The following is a 23,577-nucleotide window of genomic DNA, read 5'->3' as shown; positions in this document are numbered from 1 at the left end:
GAGTGAGAGGAGAGGGAGGGTGGGGAGGAGTGGGTGAGTGTGAGGGAGGGAGGTAGGGGGTGGTGAAGAGTGAGGGGAGAGAGAATGAGGGGGAGGTGAGAGACAGAGGGATGTAGCCCGTTTTAACGGGCTTAACGGCTTGTATATTATAAAGCAATAATAAAGGTTATCTATAAGCTGCCAGAGTGAATGTGTACTGCCCAGTGGTATTCTGTTTCTAATTGGGCCACCCACAGAATACCAGTTTATAAATCATATATCTATTTAAGTGCCCAAACTTCTTTCTATCACTAACAGACTTCCCATAATAATGGTTGTAATTTATATTCTAACTTAATATTTTATGAATTATTTTTTTTTATATACGTTGATTATAAACCAACAACAACAGTGGATTAAGTGAATATACACTTTTGAAATAAATAAAATGGAGATGAATGAGATTGTTACTGCCTGGATGGAGAAATTAGATCTTACCTGATAATTTTCTTTCATTTAAACATGTCAGACCAGTCCAGAAGAATGGGTTATACACGCCAAACAGCAGATGGAAACAGAGACCACAGGCTCACTGTTGTCACTCCTTATTTGCATCCGTACTGAACTTAGCCTGCAAGTATCTGTAACAAACTCTGGACAACTTCATTTTAAACAAATTTCATTATTCTTTTTCCTTTTTTTTTTTTTTTTTTTTTTATTAGCCAGAGGGCTTCCCAAAAATATAAACTATTATATGGTAAATTTTCCACCGGTTTAGAAGAAAAATCACAGATGTAATTGACCTTACCTGAAAGTTTCAGAAGTTTGGCAGGACAGGAAGGGTCCTGGACTAGTCTGACTGGACTCAAGGAAAGGAAATTATCAGGTAAGAAATAATTTCTCCTCTCTCTTCATCCAATCAGACCAGTCTAGACAAATGGGAAGTACCAAGGCTACTCCTGAATACAGCAGAATACTGCCAAACCTGCTCTCAAGATCTCTGAAGTGAAAGAAGTTTCCTCTCCCATATTCACATCTAAGCAATAATGCTTAGATAAAGTATGCAAAGATGACCAGGTCACTGCTCTACAAATTTCTAGAGGTCAGACCAACCGTAGCTTAGCCCATAAAGTAGCCTGTGCTCATATGAAATGTATCCAAATTTGCTTAAACAAAGCCTTATCTGAATCCACATAGGCTCCAGTAATAACCTCTTTAATCCAACGAACTTTCGTAGCTTTAGTAGCTGCCTCATCTTTTCGTACACGAACATATAGCACAAACAGATCTGTTTTCCTGAATGCATTAGTATTTTTGAGATATCGGAGAATTCTCCTCACAACCAACTATATTCTCACAAATCTTAATGTTTGCTAAACAAAGGCAAGCAGACTGATTCAAATGAAAATGGAAGACGGCACCATTCAAATCTTGTCCTTTGTCATCAACCAAAAAATTGCTTGAAAAAAGGCGCCTAGCTCCTAAATCTTTGTGCTGAATAAGTTGTCACCAGAAAAAACACTTTAAATGTAAGCAGTTTAAGAGAAATATCTTGAATAGTTCAAACTGCGAACCCAGCAAAGGACAATACCAAATTAAAATCCCAAAATGGAACAGGGACATCCAGAGGACTAACATGCCTTAAAAAATGAGAATGCAAAGAGAAAGGCCTGCCCCCTATAGCATAAAAGTGCTGTGATTTGTACCTTCAAAAATTGAGGGCCAAACCCTTTGAGAGCATTTCCTGTAAAATAAATAAATAAATAAATAATTCAGAATTACTGAACCAATGCCAAACACAGTGTAAGACGCCTCCTGAGCACCAACCCTCAAAAATTCCCCAGATATCTGCATAAGCTACTTCTGGGGGAATTCTGTGCTACTGCGGAATGCAGAATTTGCACAGAATTCCCCCTTCCCGCAGATTTCCTCCCTCGTTGCCCTTCCCGCAGATTTTCACCGTCGCCTTGCCAATTTCCTCCCTCCAAAACCGGAAGCGCACGGACAGCGGCCATCCCGAGAGTGGGGGCATCTCAGCATGGCAGAAAATAGCAGAGGAGACCCTGGCATGCCGCGAATGGAGCACATCCCATGGCACATGGGACGCGCTCTGTTCGCAGCGAAGATGAAGGCCTGGCGCGCTGTTTGTGGCAAAAAGGGAACGGCACGCCGGGCCTTCATCTTCGCTGCAAACTTCCACTTTCCCTGACCTTGGCCTGTTTCCTGACTTTGCCAGCCGCTCCCTTCAGGACTCTCACCTAACTCCTGCTGGCCCTAGAACCAAAGAGCTCAACCTGCAGGTAAAGGAGTTGATACAGGTGAAGCTCAGACCTTGTCCCAGCTTGAGCGAGTCTGCATGTGCCTAACCAGTTCGCTTGCTTGGCTGCGCCAATCATGCCATAGCCTAAGGGCCTACTTCCTTTCTAGAACAAAAGGATTGATAGATGCCAGAGATTTGAGACCTCAGACTACAAGCATTTCTTCCGTCCTTATATCTCCTGGAATCCTGGAATTTATTCCAGGCCGGAAGAGCATGTGAGGAACCCTTTGATCTGTCCTCTGGAAGTCTCGGAATCTTGTAGTTACCCCAACCCTTTTGCCAGCTCCTCTAGATCATCGCAAAACAAAAATCTTCAGAGGGATAATCATTAGTCTGTGTAGCAAAAAAATGACAGGAATCTTGTGGTGCCTTATAGACTAACCAATTTATTGAAGAATGAGCTTTGGAGGACAGTGTCCACTTCATCAGATGCTACACCAGACTAACATGGCTATCCAACTGAAGAGTTTTTACCACATGGAAGGCACAAGATTCAGCCATATGAAGTGGAAATCCATTAACCTTATTAAGAAACTTGCTCAGATACAGACAGGTATCTTCTTTTTACCTAAATGCAAACATCAAGACATCTCCTCTGAAGGACTCAGGATAAAGAATCCTCTAAAATCCATATACCATACAATTTAAAGAGACACAGTGTGCTAGATCTCTCCAAGAAACTATTAAATCACCTAAACACCATCCTAATCAACAGACAGAGCCAAACCAACAAAGAACTTTCAGATCTGGACCACCACCTGAGGAATCTACATACCACTGACTCTCCAACTGAACAGGATTTCTCTAACAAGAAACAAGCCATCTACCACAAACATATCACCACACTCAAGAAGAAGAAAGAGGTAAAACTATCCAGTCTCCAATGTACCACACCAGGTCATTCAATGGATACCCCAAGCCACACAATTACTAATCTATCCAACCACACACTCAGCCAAGCAGAGAAAGGTGTCCTTTCACAGGGACTCTCCATCTGCCCCACCAAATCTATACAGATAATACAATTCTGCGGTGATTTTGGAATCCTATTTTCGCTGTCTCCGACTCAAGGAATACTTCTATACCAAGCAATCACATACGGAAAACGATGCTGACACACCTTCTTCATCTACTCAGAACAATAAAACAAACTCATAATAGACACTCCCAGATGGGCATATATCTAGACTGGAATTTTACAATGAATGTTTCTGATGTGTCCAATCTGAGATAATCAATAAACAGCATCGCTTGCCCCACAACCTCATCTGCATAGAACAGTGAAGCCATCAGTAACCTTGAAACAATCCAGACATTATAAGAGCATAAGAACATAAGATTTCCAATACTGGGTCAGACTAAAGGTCCATCAAGTCAAGTATCTGTTTCCAACAGTGGCCAATCCAGATCACAGATACCTGGCAGGATCCCAAGGGAGAATTAATTCCAAGCTGCTTATCCCAAAAACAAATAGTGGATTTCTCTATCTTAATAATGATTAATGGACTTTTTATCCAGGAACTTGTCCAAACCTTTTTTAAACACAGCTACACTAACTGATTTTACCACATCCTTTGGCAACTAATTCCAGAGCTTAATTATGCATTGAGTAAAAATGATTCATTCTTATTAGTTTTAAATGCATTACCTAATAACTTTCATTGTGTATTCTTTGTACTTTTTGAAAGAGTAAACTATTCATTCGTTCCAATACACTCATTTTACAGACCTCTATCATATCCCCCCTCAGCCGTCTCTTCTCCAAGCTGAAGAGTCCTAACCTCTTTAGCCTTTCCTCATAGGGGAATTGTTCCAATCCCCTTTATCATTTTAAACATAAGAACATGCCATCCTGGGTCAGACCAAGGGTCTATCAAGCCCAGCATCCTGTTTCCAACAGTGGCCAATCCAGGCTATAAATACCTGGCAAGTACTCAAAAACTAAGTCTATCCCATGCTGCAGATGCTAGTAATTAATAGCAGTGGCTATTTTCTAAGTCAACTTTTTACAAAGACAACAATTCCTCTCTGGACAACATGATCACAATTCACAAATCACCCCGTGTTTCAAGATCTTCTGACAAACTACTTCTAATCATTCCCCCCCTGTCATCTGCGAAACTATCTGCTACTAGAGATAGAGCCTTCTCGATAGTATGGAACTCTATCCCAGGCTACCTAAGCTCTATCAGAGACTCCAAAACCTTCAAAAAAGAACTAAAAACATGGTTGTTTAGACAATCATTCACAGACTGATATGATAAATCTTAGTTTTCATCGTGAATCCTACTTCTTGCTTTCTTTAACAAGTATTTTCTAATTAAGTTATAATTTGTATCCTGATAACTTGTTCTACTCTGCTTTTGCCGAGATGTTATATTTATATTATCTGTAATTGCTTTCAACTTATAACTCGTTCTCTGTATGAAGTTGTTTCACTGTAAACCGGGGTGAAGGCACTCAGCTATACTTCGGTATATAAAAGAATATAAATAAATAAATAAAATAAACTTGATTAATAGCAGGTAATGGACTTCTCCTCCAAACCTTTTTTTTTTTTTTATTTTCTGTTTTCAAATTTTTCACAATTAACATCATGAATCTTTCTTAAAGAAATACAGTACATAATCTGGAATCAAATATAAGATAGATTACCAAGTACTAACTAAAGAAAAAAGGTAAATTACCATCCAGATACATTCCTAAATATAAGAATTACTGAGGCAAGAACTAAATTGAACGAACTGAACAACATTTTTTATATATATGCATTAATAAGTGGAAAAGATAGGTGAGCAACCATTATTAACTTAGCCGATCACACGACAGGTATTTCAGAGGGGTGTCCCAATAGAAAATCCCTCAGTTGTTTAGGGTCAAAGAAAACATAATTGTTCCCTTGGTAATTTATACAACATTTACAAGGGAATTTTAGAACATATCGGGCACCTATATCTAGTACCCTCTGTTTCATAATAAGAAATTCCTTCCTACGTTGCTGAGTTATTTTAATTATATCGGGATATATCCACAATCTTGCACCATAAAATAAAGCTGTTCTATTCCTTAGGAACTTTTTCAACACATAATTGCGGTCTGATAGGAACGCAAAAGATATTAACAATACTTTCCTTTCTTTGACCTCTGTCTCAATGGACAATTCCAATATCTCAGAAATGTCCATAGTTGGTAAATTATCTTGTGCAGCCTGAGGAGCCCCTTGGGGCAGATAGTATGCCCTAGTACACACAGGAAATGCAGTTTCAGATATCTTTAAAACTTCCTTCAGGTAAGTTTTAAATAAATCTAATGGAGGAATTAACCTCACTACTGGAAAGTTAATCACTCTTAAATTTAACATTCTAAGACTATTCTCCACTTTCTCCAATCTTCTTTCTGTAGCAGTTTCTGATTTTACAAAGTCTTGTTGCAAAGACTCCATTCTCTTAAATCTGTTTTCATGATCTTGAATCTTAACTTCCAAAGTCCCAATCCTTGTATTATTTTCTTGCGTTTGCAGTTTTACTTCAGACATCGAAAGGGCTATCGATTTCAAAGCAGTGTTTATTGCCTTTAGTGCATACCATACTTTTCCAAGGGTTACGTCCTCAGGTTGTTCAATATTAATTAGTTGACTCACCCCTCTCCTGTAGTGCTGCCCTTCTGATGTTCCTCGCTGATCTATCCGCGATTCGGGTCCCCTGCTCTCCTCCAGTACCCGTCTCCGATAGCACGCTGGACTCCTCTCCCTGAAGGGTGGACATACCCTCTCCTTCCACCCCTAGGTTCACCCGTATAGGCTCCACAGGCGCAAAATTTAAAACGTCTTGGGCCTCCTCGGGTGTAGAGTCAGCTGTGCCCTTCGGGTGTGCAGGCTTAGTCGGCTCGCCAGGGCTCAGCGTCACATCCGGGGTCAAGGGGGAGCCTGCTCGTTCACTGGGCTCCTCTCCAGCGACCCGCCCGACTGGCGTCCCGATTGCTCCAGCAAAGAAGCCCTCAATCCGCGGCTGGTAAGGATCTCGGCTCGGAGAGCTCGTTGAAACCCCCCGAACTTTCCCCTTACGTTTGGTATGAGGCATTTTCTATTCGAGATTAGTCAAAAATTGAAAAACGCCACGGAGCTCGCTTCTTTGGCGTCCTATCTGGCAGCCATCTTGCCTTTTACTTTTCGTGTGTATTCTTTACCTCCCCCTGTTCGGGGGGTTTTGAGTGAGACTTGCTTTTTTTACTTGCATTTTCCTTTATTTTGTTCGTTTACTCCTCTATGGTATTATTCAAGATGCTTCTTTTCCATGATATCCTGTATTGATTATGTATTGCTTCTATGGTGCATACTGATTTCCTGGTATCCAATGTCTCAAATGTACGAAAATGTACGAACTTGGTCAAGGGGGCATAGCGGACGGGGGGGATAGTATTCAGATTATGACTACATGTGAGTTTATATTTTGTTGCTTAATGGTTGTAATGTTAAAAACTTCATAAATAAAAGTTTCAAAAAAAAAAAAAGTGTGGATTCTGTTGTTTCTGTTGAGCTAATGGCTGCTTTGATACCCTTGACAACAGTTGGATGAGCTATTTAAAATACATTGGAACTGGAGGGATGGTTCCAATCCTTTTAGAAAAATGAATGCTAATGGTAAAAGTAGTTTCATTTCTTTCAGATCCTTTGGAATTAAAATGGGGTGTCCCACAAGGATCTATACGGTCACCTAATTTATGTTCAACCCTATGTAAATTAATCAAGAAATTGAACCTATAGTTTAATATGTATGCTGATGATCTTCAATTATCCTGAGAACTGGGTTCTTCTCATTCAGATCAAGTTCAGAATTTGAATCAGTGATTAAGAGAAATTTCAAGTTAATAAACTGTACGTTAACACAACCAAAATTGAAGTTCATTGGATAAAAAAGATCCACTACTGATAATTTTATTTCTTAAATTTCCTTTGCCACAAAATGTATGAATACAGGGGGTTGTGTTAGATTTGAACTAATATTTCAGCCTCCAGTTTCCAGGATTGTATGTTCTTGCTTTCTACAGCTTAGAGAGATCAGGCATTTATGTTCTTATTTGTCCTAGGAAAATTTAGCTCTCCTAAGTCACTCCATCATTACAATTTGGCCAGACTATTGTAATGCCTTGTATTCAGGTGTAACAAAAGTTCAGATGCATGGATTGCAAGTTATCCAAAATACTGCTGCACGCATCCTTCAAGGATTCAAAGCTAGGGATATTACTCCTGTTTTAAACTCTTTACATTGGTTACTATTTCTTTTGTGATAGATTTTAAGATTACTTTAGCTTTTAAATATTTACATTTAAATCAAAATATCAAACAGATTGCCCCTCTGTTTATGGTCCTTTGAAAAACTTACAACCCTCTCAGGAAAATTAGTTGTGTGTATCCTTACTTAAAGAGATAACAGTAATTGAAACTAGGAAAAAAGCTTTTTATTATAGGCACTCAATTGTGTGGAATTCAATATCTAATCAAATTCACATTACTACTGATTTTATAAAATTTCCATAACCATTCTAAAGCATGGTTTTTACTTTATCACATGAATGATAAAGTGAGTTTCTGTAGATATTGTAGATTTCCTGGGATTTTTCCATTCCCTGTTTTTGTTTTTACTTGTATTTTTATATTTACTTTGTTAATTACATGGTATTTTTTTATGTTTATATTTTGGTGTTTTACTTAGGTTATGTTTTGTTTATATGTTTTGGCTTTATTATATATTTTTATGTTTTAGTTTATTGTAAACCTGCCCATAGTTTCTGTGAATTGGGTGGTATATACATTGGAGAAAATAAATATCCGATAGATAGATAGATATAGATAGTACTGAAAAGTACTGCTATGGGCCTGCTAAGGCAACACAAAAAGAAGCAGGAAAAATACTAGAAGAGTAGATAAATTGAAAAGATAAGCAGAGAAAGATGGTACATGTCCATGAAAAAGCTCAGACAGAAAAAGACGGAGGGGCTCATGAGCAGCGCAGGCATGGGAACACCAGCACATGCTCAGTAGTAAAACTTCACCGAGATAGAGAGATGGCTCCATTCAGCGCCGCTGGATGACATCACCCATATGTCAAGGCTATTTTTCAGCCCTGCTTGTTGACAAAGAACCTTGTTTAGGTTAAGTCAGAAAATATAGACTGCAAATTATAATATAGGATAAGAGGTTTTTTGTTGGTGGGTTGTTTTTTTACACCTTTTTTCTGATATTATTGTGGGGTTTTTATTATTTTAATATATCCATGCTTCACTTGCATTCAAGTTCTAAAAAGTTTTTTCTTACACTACTGCTACTTAACACGGCTACAGCACTATTCAATGAATGCAGCGCTGTTTTAATTTTTAAAGATTTAGAATTCCATTACTCTCCTTCCTTGATGAGCTATGAGGTTTTTAAAGATTTAAGTTACACTGCTGGACCAGAAAAAATATAGATATGAATACTGAGACAACTATCAGGAGAGGTCACGTGTTGGTGGTAACCATTTTGTTATATTTGGGTCACCTAAGGACGATACCCTTTGGGTTATATTATTACAAGGCTTGTGCCTTGAAATCTATATTCCAAATTGCTCAGGGTTTGATAGTTTCCTTAAAAGGGATATTTGCTTGGCTCAGCTGTTTTACATAGGAAGCTTTAAAACAAACTTGCCCTCTCCCAACCAATGCAAGGTAAAAAAAAAATTCATCCTCCCTTCTCTCAATGAGACCCTCAGAAGAAAGGGGAAGAATATTACCTGTGCAGATCAAAGGCACGCACAGTCCCATCCAACGAGGCACTGACCACCACAAAGCCGTTGGAGGTGAAGGTTGCCGCAGTGACACTGCCTGTGTGTTCAGTGAAGGTTACGAAGCAAAACCCACTGCTGGCATTCCAGACTTTCACCTGGGGCAGAGGAGAAAATGACTCAGGACACAAATCACAAGTATGTTACCAGTGTATGCTGTGTGTAAAATCTGGCTAAAGATACTAAACATATATCCACTGTGTAACAAACACCTGGCAAAGGACACAACAGGCAAAATGTGTGTGCTGCATAACACACATGGCCAAAGATTCAATCCTTTATTCATTAGGCACCACGATAGCAAAACCCAACAGCACACACACAGAGTCTGAAAGCTGAGCAGCAAAGATCAAAAGGTTCTCACAGTGCAAATGTGATCTAGACTAGAGGCTGCCTGCTGGTGGCCCAAGGCAAGCTTACAGCTCTCCAGGCAGGAGAAAAAATATCACAAATACACCAGTAAAATGTGAGATAGAGTGAAGTCAAACTACTACTCCCTCCCCCCCCCCAAAACAAAGAAAAAAAGAACAAGAAAAGGAAAGGCATAGTAAGGAATTATAAGTGCGTCTTGCATAAAATGATGCTGTGCTGAAGCTCTGTTTCAACATTACTCTCTATGCCAAAATAAGTCCTCAACCTAGTCAAAAAGGGGCAATAGAAAATACCCATTGTGTTTAGTTATTTGCAACATTTGCACCAAAATCAAAGCAAATTTCTGCACATACGTTTGCTTAGATTACTGCTGCAGGAAAAAGCACCCACAAAGATTTGCCTCATCAGGGTCTAACAAAAAAAACATACTAGCTGTGCTTTTAGTTGGTGTTCTTTAATACAGAAGACAAAAAAAGAACAAAGCTTGTGTTTCCTGACTCACAAAGTAATAAAGATACAGTATGCCCTTACCTGGTAAACTGAGGAGAGATCCAGTTCACCTCACAAAAAGCTTAGTGCAGCCTGGTTCAAACCCAGCAACAGGGGCTCAGGAGATGTGCCAGCAAAGAGCTGGCATTCACTTAAGAATAGCCGGGTGGACAGGGTGGGGTTACATAAAGGCAATAGAGGCCTGGCTGGGAGTAGCCAGCCCATAACACTTGAGAAAGTAATACTGCAGCTTCCTCAACTCTTCACAGCTAAAACAGCTCTCCAGAGCTCCAGTCCACCACCTCCAGGACCCGCTCTTCAAAACCCACAACACCCTTACATGCACCTGCTTTTTCTGGGGTATTTTTTCCCACCAAAAAAGAAAAGCATGGTTATGAAATTGTAGCACATGCGGAGACTGCCTCTCCCGAACTACCATAGCCTCCAAGAATGCCTCTGCCTTATCTACGTAAAAACGCAGGCTGTGAACAATATGCATACTTTCATCCACATTGAGGGTGGGAAATTTTTAAATAGCCCTTTTTCATATGTAAAACAGAAACAGCTTTCAAACTCGCCTCTAAATAAATTCCCCCTGTTCAAGCTCTCTCCATGAAATAAACTCCTTTCATTCACATTCTAGCCATTAAAAAAAACAAAACTCTTCCCACTCTCACCCAACCCATTAAACTCCTCCTGCTCACACCCTCTTCGTTAAAAATAACTCCTCCCATTCACGCTCTGCTCATTGAAAAGAATATTCAAAGCCATTTGCACACATGAATCCCCGATTAAAAATTGCTGTCTCTCAGTGCGGCTAAAAGTATATGCAGAGTTTCACATTACACATATTTTAACTGGATTGATGGATGGCAATCCTGGAGGCAGGGAGAAGATGGGGCTGGAAAGCTATGCATATAGATTGGATTTTCAAATCTACGTGCATTGCGGTGCAAATTCCATGGATCCTCTATACCAGACAGTAATTAACAAAAGGACAAGTTCTTTTTAAAATTAGGTACAATGTTCTTTGGGTGCGTTAGGCTGTTTGAGGGAAAAAAAAAAATGCCCGGCAAATAAATCTCCTGCTCTCCCCCAAATCATTTCCTGAAATGTTTCTACCCTGTGTGACTTTGTGTAAATGCTCATTCTTGGAGCAATTTTCAAACCTCTGCCTGTTAAAGCAAAGTTCATAGGTAACTTTACCCACAGGCTTTGCACCACTTTATAAAAGGAAAGTATAGGCATACTTTCCCTTTGAAAATTCTCCCAGAAAAAAAAAAGTATCAGCAGAGAGATACACCTGGTTTTTCTGCAGAAAACACATGTAGTTTTGAAAATGCAAAATTATGCTTTTTACCTCCCTAACCTAACTCCGCCCCCAGGAACATGTCCGCACAATGCAAGTAAAAGTAATGCAGCCACACAGAGGGTGGACAGTTTTCAAAAAGCCACTTTATCTGGGTCTTGTCAGTATTTACCCAGGTAAATGGCTTCTGAAAATTGCCCTGCCCATAAAGTGGACAGAGACGATAAAACAAACTTATATGTAAAGCAGAGTTGCTTACCCGTAACAGTTCTCCGAGGACAGCAGGATGTTAGTCTACATGCATGGGTGACATCAGATGGAGACCCAATGCGGAAAACTTATGTCAAAGTTTCTAGAGCTTTCACTAGGCACACTGAGCAGGGATAGAATGCCCTATAACCACACATCCACACGGAGTCCCTCTCCAGTCTTGTAACACAGAATTATAATTAAAATAAAATATAGGAGAACCCCCAGCTCTGCAGGGTGGCAGGCTGGTTTCATGAGGACCAACATCCTGCTGACCTCAGAGAACACCTTTTACAGGTAAGCAACTCTGCTTTCTCCGAGGACAAACATGATGATATTCCTCACACATGGGTGAAGCCCTAGCTACAGGCTGCTCCCCTACACAAAAAGGGACGAACGGACACCAAACTAGGTGTCAACGGACACACCACCACCGGTGCTGTTGGTAACAGAGGGGGAGACAGCCTGAACCCAAACAACGGGCCGTAGGACAGGAGAGTTGGGTTCCTCACCTCAAATAAGCTGTGAAGGACAAATGGGTCGAACCTACCATCGCGACAGCCATCCCTATCCAGACAGTGGTGAACTCCACATCGCAGCCTTGCAGATCTCCTCCACGGGAACTGCTTGCAAGTGGGCCACAGACGCTACCATGGCTCTGAGAAAATGAGCCTTGACATGACCCCCAAGATGCAGTCCCGCCTGGGCATAACAGAAGGAGATATAGTCTGCTAGTCAACCGGATAGAGTCTGTTTGGCAACGGCATAGAGGTCAGCGATATACATCTGACTGCAATATGGGAACTTTTTGAAGATGCTGGTCTTCTTATCCAACATCAAAAAAAAAAAAAATAGAAATAAAAAAAGAAATGTGAAAAAGAAAAAGTAGGGATGTCCACAAATAGGTAATGCAGAGAGCCTTGAAAAAACTGGGCTCAACTCAGGAATAAAATGAAAATCTAAACATGCCAAAAAACTAGTTAGAAATTTAAAGGAAAACAAAAAGTCACTGAGGCATGCTGGGATAGAGAATCTTACTAAAACAGGGTACTTCGGTGGTAGACCACTGGAATGAATTAAAAAAAATAAGTCACATCGTAAGGTAACTGTGGAAAACAGTCTGAAACATGCTGCGAGCACAGGACAACTGCGCATGTCCAGCTCTGGAAGATGCCGTTCAATCAGTATTGTCAGGATGACATCACCCAGTTGGGTGACAGGTGAACAGCTAAGTCTTCAAGGAAATTATTCTCACAAATTTGAAAAGCGAAATTTCCTGCAAGTTGGAAGAATTATGAACTTTCTTAAATTAAAAAAAAAAAAAAAAGCAACAGTACAAATCCTTGAAGAGAGTGATATATTTACTGTGAATCACCTTCCCATCGTCTCCTCCAGTCACCAGATGCTGTCCGTCTGGGGAGTAGGCCAGTGACACCATGTTGTTGAAATGACCCTGCTGTTTCAGCACATAGGACTCACTCTGCCATTCCCACACCAGCAGCTGACCCAGACCTGCCAACAGAAAGATGCAGTCAGAGTCTCCAATGGAGTCAGTGAATCCTCAAGAGTCCCGGTTGCAGACTGACGGACATACTTAGCATTTATAAAGCAATCTAAGGTAGAGGAGCGTTCAACAAATTACATGCAGACTCAGTGACTGCCCAAGCACACACAGTCCATGAACATCTCATCTCACACCTCACAGCCAGCACAGGTTCAGGGATTTCCTACCTCACCAGTTCAGTGGTGAACCTGCCATATAAGCTCGTGGCACAAATTTGGTAGTGGGCACAGCATCACCAGTGGCACAGGCTTGAAGACTCAGCACAGACTCACTAGAAGCCCCAGCATGCGGGCTGGCTCATAGCAAGAGCTCACAGGTGGCCCCAACACAAAACATAGATGCAGCTATTGTTCTGACAAGCAAATTCGGCAACTATCCTCTCCTTTCTCCTGCCCATGAACACAGACCTGAGCATCCAAAAGCAATCCAGTCCCCAGTATTGTTAATGGAGATCGTGTTGATGTGCTGATCAGAAATACTGTGCAGAAGAGAAACAGAAATGTTAAAGGAAATGTCTTTCACTGTCTTACATGCCAAACCCAACCGCTTCACAACAAGAAACCTGCATTGTGCTGTCTCTTATGCATCCTTCCTCTAAAGCCTGCAAGCCCCATATAACCATCATCATCGTTTATTTATATCATGCTTTTCCAGATACCGTTTTCAAAGTGTGTTAAAGGTTTGGTTTAATAGCAAATATTAAAATAAAATACAGTAAATAAAGTAGGAGTGGTCAAAGTACAGCAAATAGAGCAGAAACAGGAAGAAGGAAATAGAATATCATTGGAAAGCAGAGTTGATCACCTGTAACGTGTTTTCGGAGGACAGCAGGATGTCCGTCCTCACTTGAGGGTGACATCAGATGAAGCCTGGCATGAAACCAACGTCAAAGCATCTAGGAGCTTTCAGCATGCCTCACTGGGCATGTGCACCCCTGACCATCCACCTGCATTCCACGAAGAGCCCCTCAAATCCATGAGCTAAGGACTTGGAGAAGCCAACACCAAGAGGAGACTGAAGGATTTTCAGAAGATGGACATCCTGCTGACCTCAGAGAACATCTGTTAATGGAACAAGATGGCAGTTCTCACATGTGGAGAAGCCCAAGCTAAAGGCTGCCCCAAACAAAACAAAAAAAAGAGAAAAACCAAAACAGCACCAATGGGGCTATCAAAGAAAGGGCAGTCACATAACTGGAAGAAAACTGAGTTGGTTACTCAGAGCTATTGAATTATCAATGGTGAGCTGACAATCCAATATGAAGCCCAGTCTCCAAACTTGGTTGCTGTGGGGAAGAGTAGTTACTTTGAGGTCACTTTTGAATAGAAATGACATCAGTTTTGCCAATCTGCAATATCTGTGTCTTGTGGATTTAACCTCAGTTTATTATGTCACAGCCAGTCGTTCAGGTTGATAATTATTTGGTTGGGGTCTGGGCCTAAAGGGATCAACAGCTGGACATCATCTGCACAGAAGGTAATTTTGCAGTCTCTGATTAGTGCCTGGAGATAGAGGGGGGTCCATTTAGATGTAGAACAGAATTGAAGACAAGTTTGATTACTGTAAACTGAGTTCTCCGTAGACAGTAGGATGAATTAGCCATCCGAATGAACCCATCTCTCTAGCTCAGTACAGCTTTTACTATTAAGCATGTGTGGGAGTTCTCGCACATGTGCCTCATGAATCCATTAGTATTTTTTTTTTTTAATCTGAATTCTGCACAGAGGCCTATCCTCTCTCTCGCTCTATTACATTTTTTTATCTTCTGGTTGTGCAGTTTTTTAAACTTCTGTTCATTTATTTGGGTTGCCTAGCTGCCTTAGCAGCTCCTCATCACCACTTTTTAGTGCTAAATAAAAAAAAAAAAATAAGATCATTGAGATGCCCAGCTCCAAGAAGGCCGCATCCACTGGCTTCAAGTACAGTATCTGCAGCCACAAGATCTATTATAAGTTCCTGGGACGGATCACATAGTAACATTTTAATATAGTACTGATGGCAGAAAAAGGCCAATTGGTCCATCTAGTCTGCCCAGCAAGTTTCCTATGGTAGCAACTGCTGCTCCGTGCAGGTTACCCCCAATGTTTCTGTTAAGGGGGGTAACCTGCAATTGGCTGATTGCAATTACTGGTCAGATGTCACCTAGATCCCAGTAGAACAGGACTTGGAAGATGGAGGAGCTCCACACGTCGGTAAAGAATTGACAGAAAAAGGATGCAGTACTCCACAGGAGAGAGGATGAGGCTGAGATAGTGCTGATCCAAGTGAGATGGTCTGGGTGCAGTTGTGAAGCAAAGATATGAAGCAGGTTAGTGCTAGGCATAGGTTGGTCATGAAGAGCAGGGAGGTGAATGTCCTCTGCCATGCCCAGCATGATATCACACTCTTCTCCTCCACTGGAGCCTGGTCAGACACGGTCGGACTCCTCCTACATGCTGGACAGGCCAACTCCTCTTATCAGCCAGCAATAGTGGGCTCTTTAGTCGCCTGTCAGCATGGCAGGATGATGCTCTTTCCTCCTTCACCCCAGCAAGACAGCCTGGGTGGTATAAGGTGGACTACCTTAGCCCAGACAAAGCTGACTTCTCTTCTTCCCCCATCAGGCATGACAGGATGCCACTCTTCTTTTTTTCTAATGGAGCCTGACAGAACATGTTAATTCCTTCTTCTCTTCTGGGATCTGCCTGGGTCTAGAAGTGACAATGACACATTTGCTTTCCATTGTGGGACTGCTGACCTCTCTCCAGGATGTGATGGGATACCGTTTTCCCCAACAGCCTTGGATCACCCCGCACTCTGGGGAAACAGATGGCTGAGGTACCCTCTGGTTGAGAGATTAAGTTTTAAAAAGGGAACTGGTGGGTTGGAGAGGAGGTTGAAAGTGAAAGGATAGAGGGGGTGAGCCTAGGAAGGGAAGAAAGGAGGTTGAGAGATAGGGGAGTAAGGAGTTGGAGCATGAGAAAGGGGATGTGGTTGTGGGCATGAGAGTGAAGGAATAAGCCTGAGACAGTGGGTCTGGAGTGGCAAGTGCCTTACACCCTTAAAGAAACAGGCCCTTAGAAAAACAGAAGCTAAATGGAGCAGCAACAGACACACAAACAAAAAGCCAAACTGTGGACAAACTGATTATACTTGAACATGACTATCAACTGTCAACCACTCATGCTTCCAACCAATTGGAAACAGTGAGCTTAGACAAAAATAGCAGGAACACAATCTGCATTCACCGCACCTAAAGGACGAACTAAAGGCAAATCGGCAGCAGAGGGCAGGTTGTGGATTGGCCTGCCTTCCTTAAAGGAAAGGAAATTATCAGTTAAGTAATAATTTCTCCTTCCTCTGCACTCAAGCAAGCCAATCCACACAAGTGGGATGTATCAAAGCTATGCCTGAACAGGGCGGGAGGCTGCCCGTGGTCCAGTCAACACTGCACGTATGAAGGAGACATCCTCTTGAGCCCGAACGTCCAAGCAGTAATGCTTGGAAAAGGTGTGTAAGGAGGACCCATGTTGCTGCTCGGCAAATTTCAACAGAAGACCATAAACAAAGCTCCACCCACGATGCCACCTAAGCCCTAGTGGAATGCACTCTAACTTGCTTAGGTAAAGGAATCTCAGCATCCACATAGGCAGCTGTGATGGCTTCTTAACCCAATAGGCGTTGCCAGTTCACCCTGTTTACCTCCACCATGGAGTACAAACAGTCAATCAGACTTCCTGACAGATTTAGTAACCAATTACCACTGCTTCACATCCAAGGTTAGCAAAAGACGATACTCCCTGTGCAGCGTGGGTAGGGAAATAGATTGATTCAAATGAAACTCCGAAACCACTTTCAGCATAAAGGAAGGTACAGTCTGAAGCTACTCCACCCCCAGAGTCATAAGCAGAAATGGCTCATGGCAAGAAAGAGCCTGAGGTTTGGAAACCTGATGTGCTGAACAGATTGCCATGAGAAAAACTGTCTTCAAGGTAAGCAGCCACAAGGAGAGGTCACATAGTGGTCAAAAGGCAGGACCAGCCAAGAAATTCAAGACCAGATTAAGGTTCCACAGAGGCACAGGTAGCTGCAAGGAAGGACAAAGATACTTAAATTCCTTCAAGAACTGGGACGCATCTAGATGGGAAGACAAAGGCCTACCATTGACTCGCCCCCTATAGTAAGCGAGAACTGCCACTTGAACCTTCAAGGTGTTAAGGACCAAGCCTTTAAGGAATCCTTCCTGTAAAAATTCCAAAATTAATACAATTTCCACTTTGAGAAGCTGAGAATCTCACTTCTTACACCAGGCCTCAAAAACTCTCCAAACTCGAAGCCAGAGATGTAGAAAATTTTCTAGCCCAGAGCAAAGCGGAAATCATTGCAGCAGAATATCCACGTTTCAATAACTGAGCCCTCTCAAGGGCTAAAACCGTAAGACAAACTTGACTTGAATAGTTGTGTAGAACGGGTTCTGACACAACATACCCTGCTTGAGCAGCAGTCTGAGAAGACTGTGCAGAAGCCTCTGCAGATTGGCATATCACGGCCTCCGGGCCAATCCAGAGCCACCAAAAATATGGTTTCGGTCTGGCCTAAAATCTTTTGAATGATCCTATCAGTGGCCATGACAGGAAGGCATATCTCACACCCTGCAGCCACACCTGAACTAGAGCATTGATACCCAGAGCTTTCAGATCCCTTCTGCAACTGAAGAACCTTCACATTGCCAGAGGTCGCCAGAAAATCGAGATACTGATGACCCTAACACCACTATGAGTTGAAAGGCTTCGTCCACTTACTCCCACTCTCCTGGGTCCAAGCTCTGCCTGCTGAGAAAGTTGGCCTTTACATTGTTCTTTCTGGCAATGTGGGAGGCAGAAATGTCTTGAAGATGTTGCTCTACTCATACCATGAGCGCATCTATCTCCTCCAATACCTGGTGGCTTCTGGTTCAACCCTGATGATTAATGTAAGCCACTGTAGTCGCATTGTCCAACATTATCTCGACTGCCCAGGCCTCTAGATGCTCAGCGAACCTCAAGCACACCAGCTGAACTGCACGTGCTTTTAATCGAATGATGCTCCATTGACGCTCCTTGGCATTCCAGCGACCTTGCATTAGCAACTCCTGACATTGAGCCCCCCCCCCCCAACCCAAAAGACTCACATCTGTTGTTAGCACTAACCAATTCAGTGTCTCCAAGGAAACTCCCTTCCTGAGATGATCCGCTTGTAACCACTGCAAATGGACGCTCACCTCCAATGGCAAGTGAAGCCTCACCATATGGTCCTGTGACTGTGGGGACTCCCAGGAAAGCAACATGTGTGAAGACACCGCATGTATGCCCTCGACCATGGGATAATCTCTAACGTGGCTGCCATCAAAAACCTAGGACCTGTAGATATGACCACACTGTCGGGCAAATAGTCCTTCTCAGATTTGAACTTGAGCAATCAACTTCTGAATGCGACTCTCCAGCAGAAACACTCTGCTCTGCGTCATATCAAAATAAATGCCGAAATACTCAAGCGCCTGAGACAGCTTTAAGCTGCTCTTGGCCATGTCCACCATTCAGCCTAATTCTTGCATAAAGGAGACCACCTTGTGAGAAACCAGGTGACTCACTTCTATGCTCTTGGCCCAAATCAACCAATTGTCCAGATACAGGATGAACCAGGATGCTCTCTTTTGCAAGTACACCGCTGCCACCACCATGACCTTGGAGAAAGTCCTGGGCGCAGTGGCCAACCTGAAGGGCAGGGCCTGAAAATTGCTACGACGACTCAGAACAGCAAACCGCAGGAACCATGATGGGAATATGCAGATAGGCCTCCGTCAGATCCTGAGATGTGAGAAATCCCCCTAATTGCACTGCCATTATTACGGAGCACAGAGTTTCCATTTGGAAACGAGTCACCTGCCAATGCCTTGAGAACCAGAATGGGCTGAAAGGACCCTTCCTTTTTGAGTATGACAAAATAAATGGAATTGCGGCCCCTATTTTCTTGTGATTCAGGAACAGGAATTATGGCCTTCAAAGCAGGTAGCCTCCTTAAGTTCATCTCCACTGCCACCCTCTTCTGTAGGGAGTTGCAGAGAAAGACGATAAAAGAATACAGAGCAATGCAAAGAAACTCAAGAGCTTAGCCTTCCCTTATCACTTCCAGGACCCATTGGTCCAATGTGATCTGGACCCAGCTCTGATAAAAGCGAGATAGATGACTGGCTATCTCCTGCACCAACAGGTGAGTCCACACACCTTCACTGTGAAGATCGGGGTGCTCTGCTCCCAGAGTCCGCATCCTTCCGAGACTTTCTGGGCTGAAAGGACAGATCTACCGAAGGGACGAGGACTCAGAGTAGTCGCTCCCCTATAAAGACAAAAATGCCTGTAATCTCTAGCACAGGCTCTTGCTCCAAAAGGATGCAATGCTGGCTTCTTATCCTCCAGCAAACAAGGGACCTGGGATTCCCCCCATCTATTTTCCATTTTCTCACTGTCAATCAAGAGAGAACCCTTGAAGAGGATCTCTCATAATTGTCTCTTCTTGAGTGCTAAGATTGTTTTTGAGAGTTAATCATATTCTGAGGTCCAATTAAACCCCCTACACCACCCTACTCCTCTAAGTAATTATCCTCCTTAATTTTCAACTTTTTTTTTTTTTTTTTTTTAAGAATTCACTTTCTTTGGTGCCCCCCAATATAGAGGACTTTATACCACAATTTGTTTTCCTTCTCTCTGGTAATTCTTCATTTTGTGATTCTTAAATGTCTGTTATATTTCTTTTTTTGTTCTTGTCAAGAAGTTGGAATTTCTTAAGTTGTTAAACAGAAAATGACATAACAAAATGTTAAGAAAATATGGGACAAGTTCCGAGGATATTAGAGGGAGATGAGGGGATTATAAAGAAGAGCCAGAGATGTAGATGGGCCGTATGGTCTTTGTCTGACATCTTGCTCCATGTTTCTACGTACAGCTCTCTCCTGATGCAAGAGAGCTTATCCTTGAAATAACAGCTAGCTGACTGTAGTTGTTTCTGTCATTAGGGAAGGAGAGAGAAGAGGGGTAGATCCTAGGAGCTTAACAACTGTCTGGAATAGTTCTCTGGGCAAATTTTTGGCATGGATAATAGTTTTTGAGAAGCAGGCCTTTTTGGCTTCTGTGATGGCCTTACGATAGACCAGACTGTGATGGTGACTTCCGCTATTTATTTATTTAAAATACTTATAACCCACATTATCAAAAAATAGTTAAGTAGGTTACATAGTAGAACATGCATAATACATTTCAGTATGACATTTTAGTTTTCTACCAGCTTGTTAAATCTTTCAGTTCTGGCATAAACCAAGGAATGTGATTGATTTTTTGATTAGTATTTATAGCTCTCTTAAGATCTGCATTTGAAGTGTCAACCAGAAAATTGGCTGAGGTAGCTTAAGTGGTGGGTGAGCTGTTCTTTTTCTGAAGGACATGTAGAAAGGCCTTTGGGTTTAAGTGAGAAGTTGGTCTGACATTTTCTGGTCATTTCATTTCTGATTTTCCAGGATGGGAGCTCAAACAGTACCATATGACAGTCTAACCAGGACAGCAGGGTAGTCTGCGTGCAAGTTCTAAGTCGAATATGTGGCCTACAACGTGCAATGGCTTGTTGATTAAATGGACTAGGCCTAGGGCTTCTAGCAAGGTCATCTTCTTCCTTAAAATACTGCAAACCATGCATCACATTCCCCTTCCTTTGAGAAGCCTGCAGTCCCTGTATCTCATCCCTCCAATATGTGAGAGAGTTGTAGGAATGTATATAATAGAGGCAACAGCACAGGCAATACACACCTGAGGGAGATTTACACAGGTGTAAAGGAGAGCACAGTACAGGTAACACACCTAAGGGAGTTTTACAAGTGTAAAGCAGTACTGGTAACATACCTAAGGGAGTGAATGAGGTTGAAGTCTGGTAGTTCGTGCAAGTGGAAGATCCCAGAAGCAAACCCAGTGACCAGGAGGTGAATTTTCTTGTGGTAGGCAGCTGCTGTCAAGTTATTAAAGTCTCCCTCTTTGTTAAAGAAATGCCTGTACAAAATAGATTTCAGGGTCAGAGGTAAATAAATACTCAAAAGGAAATGACAAAATACAAATTGAGAAAATAAAAGGCCTGTTCTACTCTCCTCCCTGTCCTCGAGTACTGACGAGCTGGGATTCAGTGGTCTGAGACTGTGCCCGAAAAGCTGAGAGTCCTGTTTTCTCCATAGTCATGTGTCACCAGAAAGAAAATACCAAATCAGCACTCAATCCACTCATCTCAGACTGCTACCACCTCATTAATAATGAACCTATAATCCAAACATTACTGTGCACCATGCAGCTAAGAGTAAAAAATAGGCCTCTTACAGCAAGTTTCAGTTAATTGGAAAAAGCAGCAGCATATGATAAACGAACCTCACCCCACTAACCCTCAAAATGCTCGTTAGTCTTATAACAATAAAACTAAACAATAACATATACTCAAATAATAAATCAAACAGTTAAATTAAGATAGAGGTCTTTAAGATCATGAGAGGTCTTGAACGAGTAGATGTGAATCGGTTATTTACACTTTTGGATAATAGAAGGACTAGGGGGCATTCCATGAAGTTAGCATGTAGCACATTTAAGACTAATCGGAGAAAATTCTCTCTCACTCAACACACAATTAAGCTCTGGAATTTGTTGCCAGAGGATGTGGTTAGTGCAGTTTCCATGTATGAAGTTGTTCAATTGTAAACCGGAGTGAAGGCTTCCCGCTATACTTCGGTATAAAAAAAAGAACCTAAATAAATAAATAAATAAAATTACCCTCCTCTATCTGGATAAAATTAAGCGTGTATTTCCATAGCACTCTTACTTTTAGCCAAATTAAAACGTGGTGTTCCTGTGGGCCTATAGAATATAGGTCAGGGAAGTATAACAGCATGCTTACATTTTATTTTCAAATGTACGTGCACTATTTTGCCCCTGCTCAACCACCCACACAAATCAGGTTCAAAGTGAATGGTTACTTTTAGTGCAGACAATTTGAGGCTGTTCCATTTTTCAAAGGAAACATTGCAGCCAGTTTCCTTTGAAAACTGACTGCAATGTACAGGGATTTAGGCCGTTCAAAATTTTCCCCATGATCTCCCAGAGCCTCAGGTCACTCACCCATAGCTTGGCAATGGCAATTATACTATTCCTTTAATTTAACCATTTTTAAATCTGTAAATCAGTAGGTTAACAAAATGCAGTGGTAAAATCACTGCTGCCGCACCAGGACTAATATGCTGACCTACTCAGAAGTGACCATCTGACCATTTCTCCAATATTAATTATATATGGCATACCAGGCTCTTGATAGGAATGAAGGTGTAGAACAAAACAAATTACTATTGTTAGTATTCCTACTTCACTTACTTTGCTGCCCGCGAATATTTCACTTTTCCACTGCTTTCCTTCTGGTTTGGATTGGCCTTTCCACGGATTTGCTCCACATTTGGTTCACCCTCCTCCTCCTCACTCTGCTCTCTCCCTGGTACCGGTTTCTGGACTGCGGCTTCTTCCTCGGGGAGTCGAGACTTCAGGCCAGCCAGCTCCGTATCACACTGCCAGACACACAGCACACCGTCCCGACTGATGGTGTACAGCTGCAACGCAGAAATGGGAGAGGAATGAGGTGCCTCGCAGGCATGCAGAGACTTCTGCACTGCAGCAACGCAACACGTTGCGCAGGAAGGAAGAATTTTCCAAAGAAGATGGATTTCAAGGGCAAAGTGGCAAGGTATGACGTTAGAGGGAGGAAGAGTCAGAAGCGTCAGAAAACACTTCCTTACCAAGGAGCGTGGCACATGCCTGGAATAACCTACCAGCAGAGGTGGCAGAAACTAGTACTGTGACAGAACTCAGGTATTCTCAGGACAGATGTAGAAGACCGTGGCAACAGCAGGGGTGAAAAGTTGTAGTATTGCCAAAAAAAGCAGCCTTTAATCCACTAAGAGCAGGAGCAAGAGGAAAGATAAGGAGATAAAGAAAGGATAAAGGAAGCACGACCTAGCAATACTGCAGGCCAAGGGATAGTTGAGTGGGGACCAGAAGGCTTAAGTCCTCAGAAACCAACCCAGTTCATGCCAATGGATTGGTGATGGCTGGTACTATCCAGCAAGATAACATGAAGAAAACAAGGGGAAGATAAAACAAGAACCACCAAGTGGCACTGTAGGCCCTGGGGTAGCTGGAATGGTACCAGCAGGTTACAACTCTCTAGAAAGCAATGGGATCTTGGCGATATAGGAAACCAGATGTTCAGGCAGTAACCTCACTAGTTTTGGTAGCTCTTTAGATTATTATAAAGGTTGGTGGGAAGACATGGTAAGGAGGGGGGTGTATCTGGGTGTTGATTAAGCATGGGATCTTACATATGGGAAAGAATCAATGAGGAAGATAAAAATTGACTTGGATATAAAGTGATATTCTACAAGCTGTCATAC

At 42.0% G+C, this 23,577-nt stretch overlaps 1 protein-coding gene across 2 annotated transcripts in view; it reads right to left on the bottom strand.

Moving 5' to 3' along the window:
- PWP2 (PWP2 small subunit processome component) overlaps positions 1 to 23,577 on the bottom strand; it is a 140,510-nt gene that overhangs the window by 71,730 nt on the left and 45,203 nt on the right. For both annotated transcript variants that reach the window (XM_029577740.1, XM_029577742.1), the window contains exons 7-11: positions 22,508 to 22,737; positions 21,008 to 21,151; positions 13,508 to 13,578; positions 12,912 to 13,048; positions 9,067 to 9,215 (exon numbers count right to left, since the gene is read on the bottom strand). In XM_029577740.1, coding sequence (XP_029433600.1) covers positions 9,067 to 9,215; positions 12,912 to 13,048; positions 13,508 to 13,578; positions 21,008 to 21,151; positions 22,508 to 22,737 — 731 coding nt within the window. The remainder of the gene's footprint in view (positions 1 to 9,066; positions 9,216 to 12,911; positions 13,049 to 13,507; positions 13,579 to 21,007; positions 21,152 to 22,507; positions 22,738 to 23,577) is intronic.

This window comes from Rhinatrema bivittatum, chromosome 15 (genome assembly GCF_901001135.1).
Source record: "Rhinatrema bivittatum chromosome 15, aRhiBiv1.1, whole genome shotgun sequence".
Classification (NCBI taxonomy): domain Eukaryota; kingdom Metazoa; phylum Chordata; class Amphibia; order Gymnophiona; family Rhinatrematidae; genus Rhinatrema; species Rhinatrema bivittatum.
The sequence above is the reverse complement of the archived record's forward strand: the minus strand, read 5'-3'. Positions and strand labels throughout refer to the sequence as shown.